Source organism: Topomyia yanbarensis, chromosome 3 (genome assembly GCF_030247195.1).
Source record: "Topomyia yanbarensis strain Yona2022 chromosome 3, ASM3024719v1, whole genome shotgun sequence".
NCBI lineage: Eukaryota > Metazoa > Arthropoda > Insecta > Diptera > Culicidae > Topomyia > Topomyia yanbarensis.
In genome coordinates, this window is record NC_080672.1 from 299227465 (window position 1) to 299241122 (window position 13658).

General features: G+C 37.9%; 1 protein-coding gene across 8 annotated transcripts in view; it reads left to right on the plus strand.

Annotated features, from left to right (window-relative positions):
• LOC131688868 (PDZ and LIM domain protein Zasp-like) overlaps nucleotides 1–13658 on the plus strand; it is a 218001-nt gene that overhangs the window by 177215 nt on the left and 27128 nt on the right. For 7 of the 8 annotated variants that reach the window (XM_058973454.1, XM_058973452.1, XM_058973453.1 and 4 more), the window contains 2 exons: nucleotides 3941–4031; nucleotides 11902–12447. In XM_058973454.1, coding sequence (XP_058829437.1) covers nucleotides 3941–4031; nucleotides 11902–12447 — 637 coding nt within the window. The remainder of the gene's footprint in view (nucleotides 1–3940; nucleotides 4032–11901; nucleotides 12448–13658) is intronic. The other variant, XM_058973458.1, reaches the window with a different exon arrangement.

Consider the following 13658-nt stretch of genomic DNA (forward strand, 5'->3'; position numbering starts at 1 on the left):
TTTCATGATTATTTTTTAGCCATTTTCCTGCGTTCTTGTAATTCTTTCACTAATTTGCTTGTGATATCGAAACACATATTTTTGTGAAACAAAGTAACTTCCTATCTGTTGGATTTTAAGAAAGAAAATATAATACTTTTCGATATTGTTAGGATAACTTTCATCTTAAATACGGGTTTAGGAGCAAACCACATTATAAGATACTGAAAGTACTAGTTTTCTACTTTAATATAATGGCTGAATTGTTTGTCCAACCAAATGTTCCCAAGTGTTATATTCAAAACAAAATGCCATCGCAGTGGTATAAAATGAAAAATTCAAGCGCACTACAATAAAACTATCGCATTTAATTCAGAAAACTAATTTCGGATGTCACTTATAGGTGAATTAATTACTGAACGATATATTCCTGTAAATGTGCAATCATAACGGCAAGAACTACTCCGAACAAACTATACTTCTAAATTTAACGGCTTAGACCCTATTAATTTTAAACACGAAAACGACGTTTTAAAACACTGTGGAACACGCAACATTAAAATCCAACTTTTCAAAATTACGTCTTACGCTTTTATGCGCAAATTTATTACTCCATTTTTTTCACTTGGGAAAAAAATAAAGTCAACTGTTGCTACGGCATTTAATTGGCAAGGGACTGGAAAATTAAGTATATTTTTCAATATTAAGAGCCATAGTACTCAAGGGAGAGCAAGGAGTTGAAGGGAGAAAGTTTAGAAAAGCGTGGAAGGGTCATATGAACAAGCTTAGAGTTTACCGGCGGCTTAACCCTTTGTCTGCTACCGTAGAAGTTCTTTTGGCATTAGAAATGCGAATCACCCGAGTCTACGGCATGTCCGGAAAAGCGTAAAGTAACTTGTTGCTTCATGCTGTCGGAACCGACAAAAAGGTAAGTCACGGTAAACTTCCACACTAAACAATTGCTGAACAGTGACAACGTTGGTAGATCTTCAGACCTGCGCTTAAAGACGTTCTTGATTGACCTGGGATATCCGTTGAATTTTATCCTATTTTGAACTTGATGTCATGAGTTATCTTATTATCATATTTCTTATTATTGTATTTCAGAGAAAGTTTTTGAATTCAACGTTGCTTTTTGACCCTCTATGAACCCGTACTGCATTCATAAACAACCGAAAGATATTTGGTTATGCTTGTAGATCTTGAAACCTTTACTCCAGGAAGTTCTTGAAATACCTGGAAAATGCGTAAATATAACCATACCTACGTTCCTATTTGTTAAAACAATTATTCCATTTTGGAAACTGCTTTGACGGAAGAAATTTTAATAAAAATGTTAACATGTTTTTTTAAGAAATAAATCTTAAATAACGAAAACTGTTTTACGGAGTATTTTAATTTACAAACCACCGTTTTGGTTCGTAAATGGAGGTTCTAATGATCACTAATCTATACACATTCACGGAAAATCGACTCATCACAATTTCAACTAAAAAATTAGTTGAGTTTTTGGTTTCGTCTTGTTAATATTTGGGCGAACTTAATTTTTGTTGAAAGCAATAATCCAACGTTGTTGGTTTGATGCTGTCAGTTTCAGTCTAGACAAGAAGATTTAAGCCTAGCACAAATCTTGAAAAGCTTACCTGAGCTAAAGCTTGAAACGCTTGTCTCAGCTTGTAACGCTTGTTTTAGTCCAGACACAATTTGCATATGCCGTTATACTACCATTTCAGCCAAGACACAAACGACTGGGATTCAACTAATCTCATTGTTGTATTAAACTGATTCATCGTAAAATACAACATAGGATATTTCAAACGTTTTGTTACACCGACCGATGGATGAAGGTAGGGAATTAAATTGTGGAAATACTCCGTATACCAGTAATTCACACGTAATTATGATTTAGTGTTATGTTTCTCGTAATGTTATCTTTTTATGAACTGCACTCTTAAATAAGACGAAATTGCCAAAGGTATTTGAGAATTGGTGGTAATTGATTGATGATTTCAATTTCAGATGAAAGGTATAATTTTTATTTCTTTTCTATGGCTAACAGTTTGGAATCTCAAAAGATGAAAAATAATTATCATATTGCATATTACAAAATTTGCTATTAATTGAAATTTGACTATATAATGGACTTAATCCGAAATGGAATGATTTTGACAATTTTCGATACTTTCAACTTTCAGTATACATGTATTGAAAAAAAAATGTCATTCAAAATCTTTTATTTATTGAAATGTTTTTAAAGAAAAACTAGGTAAAACCAAAATGAGGCCAGTTGAATTTCTGTTATTTGTGTACTGGTGATCTCGTATGATGCGCGTCTTGAATCAAAATCAATAATAATTTTCAATAACTATTATTTGAGAATCTCGCAAAATTAAGGAAAAATTTTGTTATGTTTTTCATTGTTCTGTTAAAATCAACTAATTAGGAAAACAAAAATTTGTTTTGTTATTTTCGTCATCGAATGGTTTTCAGTGTTCCAATCGCGTGGCTGCAAAATAGTAATCACAATATTAATTGAGAAGCACAAAAAATTATTGTTCCACCTGTGCAGTATTTTCCTGAGTTTTTTCTTGAAATTCATCTATCTTCATTGATTTTTTACCCAGAGCCAAAAACCAAAGTTTTTTCGTTTCCCCTTTTGAAAAATAGCAAGCGACGTACTTAGGATTTTTTTCGATATTTGGTAATCTACGAAGAATCTACACAATAAAACATAAAATCCTACGTATATTACAAGAGAAGGCCATTTGTAATACTCAGCGAAAATTTATAACCGACGGATTTGTCCGAGTTGAGTTTCCAGCCAATCCAATGAAGTGGTTTAAAAAAACGCATTTAAAGATTTTAATACTCTCGGGATTTGCCTAAGATGTGTTAAGGTAGAACTGAAAATTTAAATATTTATATTATTGCCGGTTACTATTTTTAGTAGAGTTAGTTCAAGTTACAAAATTGTCTAAAGACTTGGATTACTATGATTATTTAACAGCCCTTTGTTGACTGTTTTGAGTTGACAGAAGAGGTTCTTTAATGTTCCAGATATTGTAATAACGAGTGAAATGATTGTGAAGATTGAATGATTTATATCATGTGATCGTAGTTGATATTGTGTGTATGGCAAGTTGTTCTAAGTGACTCACCCCTTGCAATACCATCTTTGTCTTTAGCTCATTAATTTTTACATAAAGTATGAACGAGGAAAACTAAACTTTGCTGTTTGATCAGGAAATAAGTAACAAAATGGTCTATAATACTATTTTTTGGAATTTTAATAATGATATTGTAAACTGATTCCTGATTTTGGAGTAATTCTGAGTTGGTTTCAAATTTACAAAAAATCTTGTTCTGATATTTGTTCAATATTCATTCAAACCAAATTAAATTTGGCATTGCATAATTTTAAATTTTTTTAAATGTTCAAGGGAACTGCTTCCGCGTTACCATAAGTATCTTATGGCTTTTATCAAGCCTATCAGCAAAGAGCCCAATGGGAATTTTAACAAAACAATGATTCATTGTTCATAGTCAACATATTAGTCACCGATCGCGACTCCTTCGCTGTGTCATCACTGACCGGTTCAGACTGACACCGCCATATTTCCTGCTTACCTCAATCGACAATCGATGTTGTACATCAATTCTCAGTACCGGTGCTCGAGTCAGCACCCATCCATATAAGTTAGCTACTTTACCGTACAATACATTGTAAGTAACAATTTGAATCGTTCTCATCGCAAACAGGTCGATAGATTGGCCTATCGTGTTTATTTTATTTTTCTGTCGCCACCACTTTTAGCATGTCAAATGAATGTGTTCTTATTTTCTTCTTCCCGCTTAGTTGCCCCCTTTTTATCCGAGTAATGTGTACACTTGTTCTTATCAGTATCAAATTCTCACGATACTAATGTTGTTTTTATCTCCTTTCTACGCATCTACAAATTAGCGGACAAAAATCTGGAGTCCAAGCAATCTCAGCAGCTCTCAACGCTCACGCCAATCTGAACGGTCGTTCCCTGTCGCCGTACGCCAATAACGTAAGTATTACAAGATATTTTTTTTCTTCAATTTGTACCGTACGACTATTTGTTCCGTGAGTGTGTTACGTGGTTGAGTGACTCTATTTTTAACAAAAAAAGATTCACCAAATTGACATGATTTCGGTGTGTAGACAGAACGAGCTAAAGTCGTCGAAGTTTGGCAAACAAAACCGCGAACCGTGCGCCATTTGACCAACCACCAAACCACTGATTGTGGCAAATGTCGATCGTCGTCGTCATTGCGTGATAGAGAGTGGATAGAACTGACGTGTGTCAGTTGGAGGCAACCCCGTGCCACTGAAAGAACAACAACAATAACAATTAAGTTTAGAAGTGAATTTAGTTTTAGCTAAAATTAAGTCTTTTTTGTACTGACGCAATCGATTTGCCAACAGCACTGGTGCGGGTGATGGTTGAATGTGCAAACGTACTCGTCATATGGTTGCATAGAAGGAAAACGAAGGTTCAGTTTGGGAGAAAAGATCACTGCCGTCTGTGGCAATGATTGAACGATTGCATCGGCTCACAACGACCAGTGGTTTTGGACAGAATATCAATAAATTATTTTCTCGCGCACATGTTCATGTTGTTTCTTTATTTGTGGCGATCAAGATGAAACAATGGCTGCGGCGACGGGCCTACAGCCAAACCAACCAGAATCGTTGTACTACCCATGGAACAAACTCAATTTCCAGATACACTGCCCATTAAAGCATAAAAATCCCATAAGGATTATTGTAAAAAATAGTTATCTGTTGGACTGTACACTGAATTACCCTTGATCCACAATGCTCGAATAAGACTATCAGGTTTATTTAGAAAATATAAAAAAAAATCAAAGCAAGTTTTTTTTATTTATTCATTTCGTTTATTTAATGAGATACGTTTGCGTTAGCTTGAAGGTGCCAATTTGTTTGTTTTACAATTTAAATTTCTTAAAACTAGAGGATAACACATTGGAATCCACTTCGTCATAAAAACCAGCGTTTATTTGCTAAACTTTCCAAATTATTTTAAACAGAACCTGTTGTAGTATTGATGGAAACCTTCTGAAAAAAATATTCAAATATCACCTTTTCTCAATTAAAATTGTAGAATCTATTAATAGCATTTTATGAACCTATTGAGCTTTGAAGGTTTCCACAGCAATATTCAATATTCAATAAAATAGGTGAATTTCTCAGTGTATTTTTCCGTTGGACGGTTTCCAAAAAAAAAACTTCATTATGGATGGACTGGACACATTCTAGAATTTCACAGAAAATCAATACATGATAATGATGCAAGATACAAGTTCACTATTCGACTGCTAGTAAGCACAGGTGTTTGTTTAGCGATGTCGGCTTCGGTAATGGCTTAATGTAGATGAAGGAGGGACACAGAAGCAATGTTAGCAACAATCTAAACTAAGGTATTGTGTACATCGTGCAAAAATATATTAATCCAATTTTCTCCTTAAAGGGACAAAAACGCTACCATGGATCATAGATTACGTCGATTATGTTAATGTATGTTTTGAGTATTATAAAAAAAAATTGTTCCCAAAATCGTGAATAATGAATTCTGGAACAATCACGTTTTTACGTTACGAAAACAGGATCATGACCAAAAATCATGACTTTTATAATTATGTTCAATTTCTCTTCAGTAACGCCCGCATAACGCTTTCATTTGTGGAAATATTTGATTTTGTTTTGTAAACTTCAGTCACGGTTTCCGCCAAGAACTAGTTCACAACTTTATGAACATTATTCATAAAACCAAAGATTGACTCATGATTTTTTTCATAGTTATAGGAATAATAGTTCACAACATCGAAATATTCTAGTTATTTTTTCGTGAGCTATTTCACAAAATTCGGAATTTGGTTCATGAACCCATTAAATTCTCGTGAACTAATTCATGATTCCTAATATATTAGTTACGATTCAATATCCGTGCTCGTAAAATAGTTCACGACATCATGAAATATTATTCATGTATTTGTGAACCGGTTCATGATACCTAATATATTAGTTACGATTCAATATCCGTGCTCGTAAAATAGTTCACGACATCATGAAATATTATTCATGTATTTGTGAACCGGTTCATGATACCTAGTATAATAGTCACAACTTACCATTCGTCTTCGTGAAATAGTTCTCCAAATCATAAAATATTATTCATGTATTCGTGAACTGGTTCATGATTCCTGACATACTAGTCACGATACAATATCTGTTCTCATGAAGTAGTTCACAAAATCATGAAGTATTATTCATGTATTCGTGAACTGGTTCATGATTTCTAATGTGTTAGTTATGATCCAATATCTGTGCTCGTGAAATAGTTCACGAAATCATGAAATATTATTCATGTATTCGTGAAATTCGTGAACTGGTTCATGATAGCTAGTTCAATAGTCACAACTTATCATTTGTTTTCGTGAAAAAGTTCACGAAATCATAAAATATTATTCATGTATTCGTGAACTGGTTCATGATTCCTAGTACATGATTTACGAATATCCCTAATCATTTACAATTTCACGCAACATGGTAATGAAATTTTTACGTGAACTCTATCACAAAAGTTGGAGTATTATTCGTGCAATCATTTTTGTTCCATGCACTTTTTAATGAAATACCCAGTTGCTAGCGACCAGTAATAGGTACGAGCAGTAGATATAAAAAATTATTAGAACCTCGAACATCGTTATTCATTTGATAAGGTTCATTGTGATGCCCGGACAGAAAACAAAAACTGCACTGAGAACCTCAAATAGTGTGCGTGATATAATTCACAAAACCAGATACAAACCAGATATCGCAAATGAGACTTATTTTAATCATCTAGTTCATATTGTCACGTTATTCCGAGTAAAAAAACCATTAGTAACCAAAAAATAATAGATCACGATAAGGCGAAGAGAATTTACGAGTACCATGATAAAACCGCTGATATCATGAACATTAGTTACATTACTCTTTGAAAGTATGCTCTCAAATAAAATATCATGATAACATGAACAGAAATTACGAAAATCGCGATTAAGATCCTGTAATCATGAACACAAATCACACAACTAGTGACAAAAATATCTAAAATCGTGACCAAGATCCTGAAATCATGAACATGAATTGCTCTGTTCATGACTAAAATATCACGAGAACATGAACAGAAGTTTCAAAAATCGCGACTAAGATCCTGAAATCATGAGCACAAATTACACAACTCAAGACAAAATATTTAAAATCGTGACAAAGATCATGAACTCATGAACATGAATCACTCTACCTATGACTAAAATATAACGATAACGTGAATGAAAATTACGAACATCGCGACTAAAATCTTGCAATTATGAATTTTAATTCCGCTAACGTCATGAGAATTCACAAGAATCGCGAATACGCCCTGGAAATCATGAACAACGTTTGACTGTCGCCTGTGTATTCCCAAATCATGAACATGAATCACAACATAAACTAAACAACAACAGTAACCCAACCAAACATTCTAATGTAACGCCATGTATATATTCGGGGCGAACTGGTTTTTAGAAAACACAAATAGTTTCATGAATACGAGGTTTATTATTCATAATTTCAGGAACTTTGTCACGGTTTTCGTAAATCGTCCAATTCATGAAATCGTGACTTTTTGTTCATGAATTTATGAACGGATTTTTTCCGTGCACCTGTAGTAAATTGTGATATTTATTGGAGTGGTCTTCATATCTCCAACTTGTCCAGCGTACTCCCACCACCAGTCCCTTTCACCCACAGTCCTAAAATGTTCAGATATAGACATTCGCTATCTGTATATATTTAATAGAAGATACATACGTAGAGGTTCTCGAAACATAATTCATCTGCACACTCGAAAAACAATTTGTGAAACAATCATTTAAAATATTAACTTTTGAATGCTTCTTCTGTATTATATTTGAGCATATTCTTAAATTGTCCGTCTTACTCTCAGCTCCTCAACGAGCATTCCGCACCTCAAATAAGCGCCTAGTATCCTAACCCAATACAGCGAGCGCGCGAAATAGATAAACTGAACACAACAAATTTTACGGTCGCGGTTTTCGGTGACCGAGATACATGTCTGACTAATAAAACACGCGACGTAATGTATAAAATAACGAATTAAAATTTATTAAACATTAAAGACTAACCGCATTATACGCGGTCTCGTACTAACTAATTGACAGGTTATGTGTTTCCGCTGTTCTAGCATCGACGGGTGACAGCTGCACTGCCACCAGTGAGCTCAGCGGTAGTGTTGGTGAGTAGTTGGTAGGGATGTCCATTTCTCCACAACATCTCCCTCCTCAATACAACTGGTAGGGATCAAACCGAATCGGCGGTCTTCTAGAGCGAGAAGAGCGACGAGATTCCCGGACAGCTGTAGGGGTTCCATTGGCTGATAGGAACTCTGATGACGATGACGGTACAGAGCTTGAACTGGAGGATGGCTTCGCTGTCGGCTTGTCACCGATGGCACGAGTTCGTAGTTTGTTGAGATGTAAACGAATCATGCGCTTATCTTCCACCCACACGTTGAACATAACACGCCTAATCGATTCCAAAACAACTCCGGGTGTCCATCGCCACTGGTTGTTAGAGTAAACCTTCGCATATGCACAATCACCATTTTTGAATCTCCGGTGAATCTTTGCTTCTATAGTGGATTCAACGGCCGGAATGGTTGACGGGCGCAGCAAGTCTAGTCTGGTGCGAATCTCGCGCCCAAACATTGCTTCCGATGGCGATTTACCTTCCGGTGTAGCTGGATTCGGCGTTGTTCGGTAGGTTATCAGGAATATGTCTAATGCTTCCTGGATGGCTCCTTTCCCCTCTCTAATTTTCTTCACTGATCTTTTAAAGGTGTCCACAAATCTTTCCGCTTGCCCGTTTGATTGTGGGTGATACGGTGCTGTAGTAATGTAGTTGACACCATTCTCTAAGCAGAACTTGTCGAATTCGGCACTGGCGAACTGTGGACCATTGTCGCTAACCAATGTTTCAGGCATACCGAGACGGGCAAACAAGCTGCGAAGCATGTTGATGGTAGTAAAAGCAGTAGTTGATTTGGTTTTGACTATTTCAACCCACTTGGAGTAGGCATCGACGCTCAGTAGAAAATATTCTCCTTCAATCGGTCCAGCATAGTCTATGTGCACGCGCTGCCACGGATATGTTGGTTTTGGCCACGACAGCGGTGCGGACCTTGGTGGGCTTTTAGCTACTGCTGCGCAATGATGGCTGGAACTGACGTGAGCCACGATGTCCACATCCAGCGACGGCCAATAGACATAGCTACGCGCAATTGCTTTCATACGCTGCTTCCTGGATGACCTCGGTGAAGATAATGCAGACAACGATTTCGGAAACTCGATGGGATCACCAGTCGCTCACCGAACATGATGCAACCTTGTACGGTCGATAGGGAATCTCGGCGATCGTAGAAGCATTTGATCTCTCGGCGTGTGATAGTGGATTTTGATCGGGGCCAACCTTCTTGGATGCAGCAGTAGATTTTCCCGAGGTCTGGATCGTAATGTGTTGCATGTTGAATCATCTTGAAGCTTAGTGGGAGCGCATCGATTGAACTTATTGCTAGAGCCATGACGTCCTTTTCCAGCACAACGCTAGCCACCACAAAGTCCTCTTCCGGCTTAACGTGGTGCTCAATCAGCCGCGACAATACATCTGCATTTCCGAATTTATCTGTGTTGACGTAGACGATCTTGAAGTCATACATCAGCAACTGTAACGCCCAGCGTTGTAATCGATTAGCTGTGTAGACGGGAATTCCTTTTTTCGATCAGAAGATCCGAAGTAACGGAGCATGATCCGTCTGCAACGTAAATTTTCGACCGATGTTAATGCTCTGGATGCATGCTGGACAACTTTGATAGATCCGTCCGGGAATTTGTGGCTTATCGTGGAACCGACTCCGATGGAAGATGCATCCGCCGAAACGATGATTTCGAGTGCCGGATTATAGTGCGTAAGTAGCAAATCGGATGACAAAATATTTTTGAAGTTCTCGAAGGCTTGTTGACAATCGGACGACCAGACGAACTTCTTTCCATTCTTGAGCAGCTCATCGAGTGGATACCTAAGAGTTCACATGCTAGTGACAAACTTGCCATAATAATTAATTGCCCCTAGGAAAGAACGCACTCCTGAAACGTCCGTTGGAGCTGGCATGTCACGGACCGCTTTTATTTTGGCCGGATCCGGGCGTAGGCCATGTTTATCGATAAGGTGACCAACGTATTTGATTTGCTGTTGGCCAAACGAACACTTCTCCGCTTTGATGGTGAATCCATATTCTTGTAGTCGACGGAGAACTTTCACAAGATTCCGGTGGTGATCCTCTTGGTCTACACCACCAATTGAGACATCGTCAACAAACATCTTAAAATAAAAGTTTTTCGACCCAAATCAAAGTGAAATCGTGTGGTAATTTGGACCGAAACATGTTACACGGATCACATTCTGACTATATTGGTATGCTTTATATCTTTACTTGAATAAATTTAAAAACAATTCATAAAAAATAATTATATCGAACAAAACCAAATCAACCTTTATTTCAAAACTCAGATTTCAATTGAGAAATTAGCACTTTATTGATCCCTCTCCAATACCTTCTGCTAAACTTTGTTACATTGAATTAATGTGTTATTACCATGCAGACAAATCCAACGAGTTATCGCCAAAATCAATCAGGACATTTCCAATGAGTTTTATATGTATTTCTGAAATCATCTTGTGATATCATGAAAATTTGAGTCTTGCCGCGACGTTCAAATGTAGCCCAAATATGCAACGATAGGGCCACTCTGAATGTTTTGTGAATGGCGTGTCTCTGGTTCTCGTTTAACATCCCTCCAATACATCAGGAATATCCTTCCAAGGCCATCAAGTTTAAACTTCTTTTCGTTCGTAAAGATGACTGATTTTCATTCATCTTCCCCAAACATATGGTTTTTTGCGAAACCCAATCGTGCAATTTTAAGTTTGATGGTTGCTATAGATGTATTGGAGGGATATTCAACGAGGACCTGAGACACGCCATTCTCGAAACTTTCAGTGTGGATCTATCGTTATTTGGGTCACTATTATTTGTGCAATGGTAGTGTTTTCAGTTTAGTGATCAGTACCTTTATTTGGGCTCTGTTTCGGCGGCTGATCTCATGAACGATAATCGTATGTTCGACCAGGAAGGATGCTCAGTTAGATTATAGTGCAAGCCATGTAATTTTCCTGAACGCAAACAATAGACTGTAAAATCTGTTGGAAGAGAATGCAGAAATTCTGCGAAGAGATTATGTATACTACCAAAGTTTTGCTTTATGCCTTCAAAGTATGGTCAACCATTAGTGATATTCGTTGTTTTAAATTTGTTTTAAAGGACTAACATTAACACTACATTCCAACAAATTAGTTATTAAATGTGTATCAGTATAAGTTAGTAGAAGCAATAAATAATGTATATATGTTCATTTTTATATTCCATTGTATACTTTTAAACACTGAAACGAATTAAAACATTGCTTAGCCAAAGTCACAATAATATTTATTAACGAACGAAATCATTTTTTCGTAAATCAACCCAACTTTCTTTCTATGCACTTCGACGAAAAAGCGTCAACTGTTTACACCCACGAATCTGTCACACACCTAATCGGCAAATAACCACCTACACAAAGTCTCACAAAATGCATTTTTATCTTTTCTTTATCAATCATTACCATGTGTCGGTGTTGCGTTTAATACTTGCATGTCTAACCCGCTCGCTCGCTCACCCACCCGCCTATGTGTTTTTGTGTGTTTGCGTGTGCCAACCGACCGAACGATAACAGCAGCAGCAGCAGCAATCAACGAGCAGCGGTGGCAGCAGTGCTCAGTCTCCGTCACACTCCCGATCGAGCAGTACGACATCGTCGAGCGGATACTGCAACTCGAGTTCCCTTTCGCCGGTCCAGTCGAACAAAGTGTCCCCGAGGCACTCGCGCACCAGTAGTGAGAACGAACTGATCCTCGAACCATCGTCCAACGGTGGAACGACCCCGGCAAAGACCATCTATACAACGCAGTGTGAATTAAATTTTCCACCACCGCCACCGCCCCCGCTAGCAGCAGCAGCCCTTGCCAAACCGTACCGTAGGATGGAAAATCCGGATGGTCCCGTTGAAATGCTTCAGCGGCAGCAGCCTCCAGTTGAGGTGGTCGATCCGAGCTCGTTTGGTCCCAATGGACTAGCCGTGCCCCAGGAACAGCCCGCCGATTCAACGGATGCTGCTACCAATGGAGCTGTTACGCAAAACGACTTCGGATTTTTCTACAAAACCATGGGTGGATCCGTCATCCGGAGTGTATTTCCGCCTTCAACCAGCTCGCGATACAAGGTAAGTGCCCGGTGCATGGCTTGCATGATTTTTGTTAGATTGCATTAATATTCTGCTGAAGTAGAGCCTTCGAGAGGATACGTAACGGCTCGATCTTCCGCACTTTTTACATAAGTGTCGACGAGTTTTCCTCCGCCTCCTGGCTGGGTGCCAGCGGAATTTTGGTCAACTGAGAGCTGTGTCTCAGACTCAGACGTAGTGTTTTTTTTCTTTTCTAGCTCTGTTGAGTGCGGCTTCGGTTGGGAGTCATTGTCCATCCACCACTGTCAGGGCTGAATTCATGAACCGAACGGGTAGTACAGGAAGTGCGTAGATACACCGATGTAGAAACTGCACGAACGCGTCCTTCATGTTGATTACAGCCTGCGCAATGGGAGCGACAATCGCGAGCGACAGCTTGACAAGTCGAACATAATCAAACTAAACTAAAATAATTGCGACTCGGGTCAGAAACTCAAACTATGAGGGCGTGAACGAGTTTAAGTGGTAAATAGTGGGTCAATCGAGTGGAATAGCAAAAATATAATTGGTTTTAGATTAGACCCCCCACCAACATACAGATCCACTGAAAGTCTAGAGTATTGAATTGTGATTTTCTTTCTTCCTCGAGTGAACAATGATTTCTATTTTCAGTGGAGGTATTAATCACAATCAGCACATAACGCTGATGTTGTGGAATAGTTCTAGAGACGGGTTTTGATCAGCTGACTTACTACAGGTGCTACTGGCAGGTGTATCGGATGAAATGACTAATGTTGCTTTTGTTGGGTGCCGAAGCTGACTCAGTTCTGAACCTATCTGTTGTTTATTTGCAGATAGTTTCGAACCTGGTGTTATCGCTTGTTGCACTTAATTTAGGTTTCGAACCCAACTTGGCATATATTTAAGTATGCATGTTTGTATATGTATCAAGTGCGCTTATATCACCGGTATTTTCATTGCCCCAACTCTATCGCAAACTTTTGTTTGAAGAAATTGCTTTGTTTTAAAACAAGAGAGTCTCTCATTGTTAGATATGGCGTTTTGAAATCAAAAGCTCTAGATGTGTATATTTTTGGCAAAGTAAACAATCTCAACATTTTGAAGCTTTATCTACGATGTCAAAACATTCAAAAACCTGGCCTATAGGGCACTGTGTGGGATTCACGACCTTCTTTCGTGACTAACCACTAAAAACACTCTTCTCTTTTTTCTCTCTTTCCAACGAAACT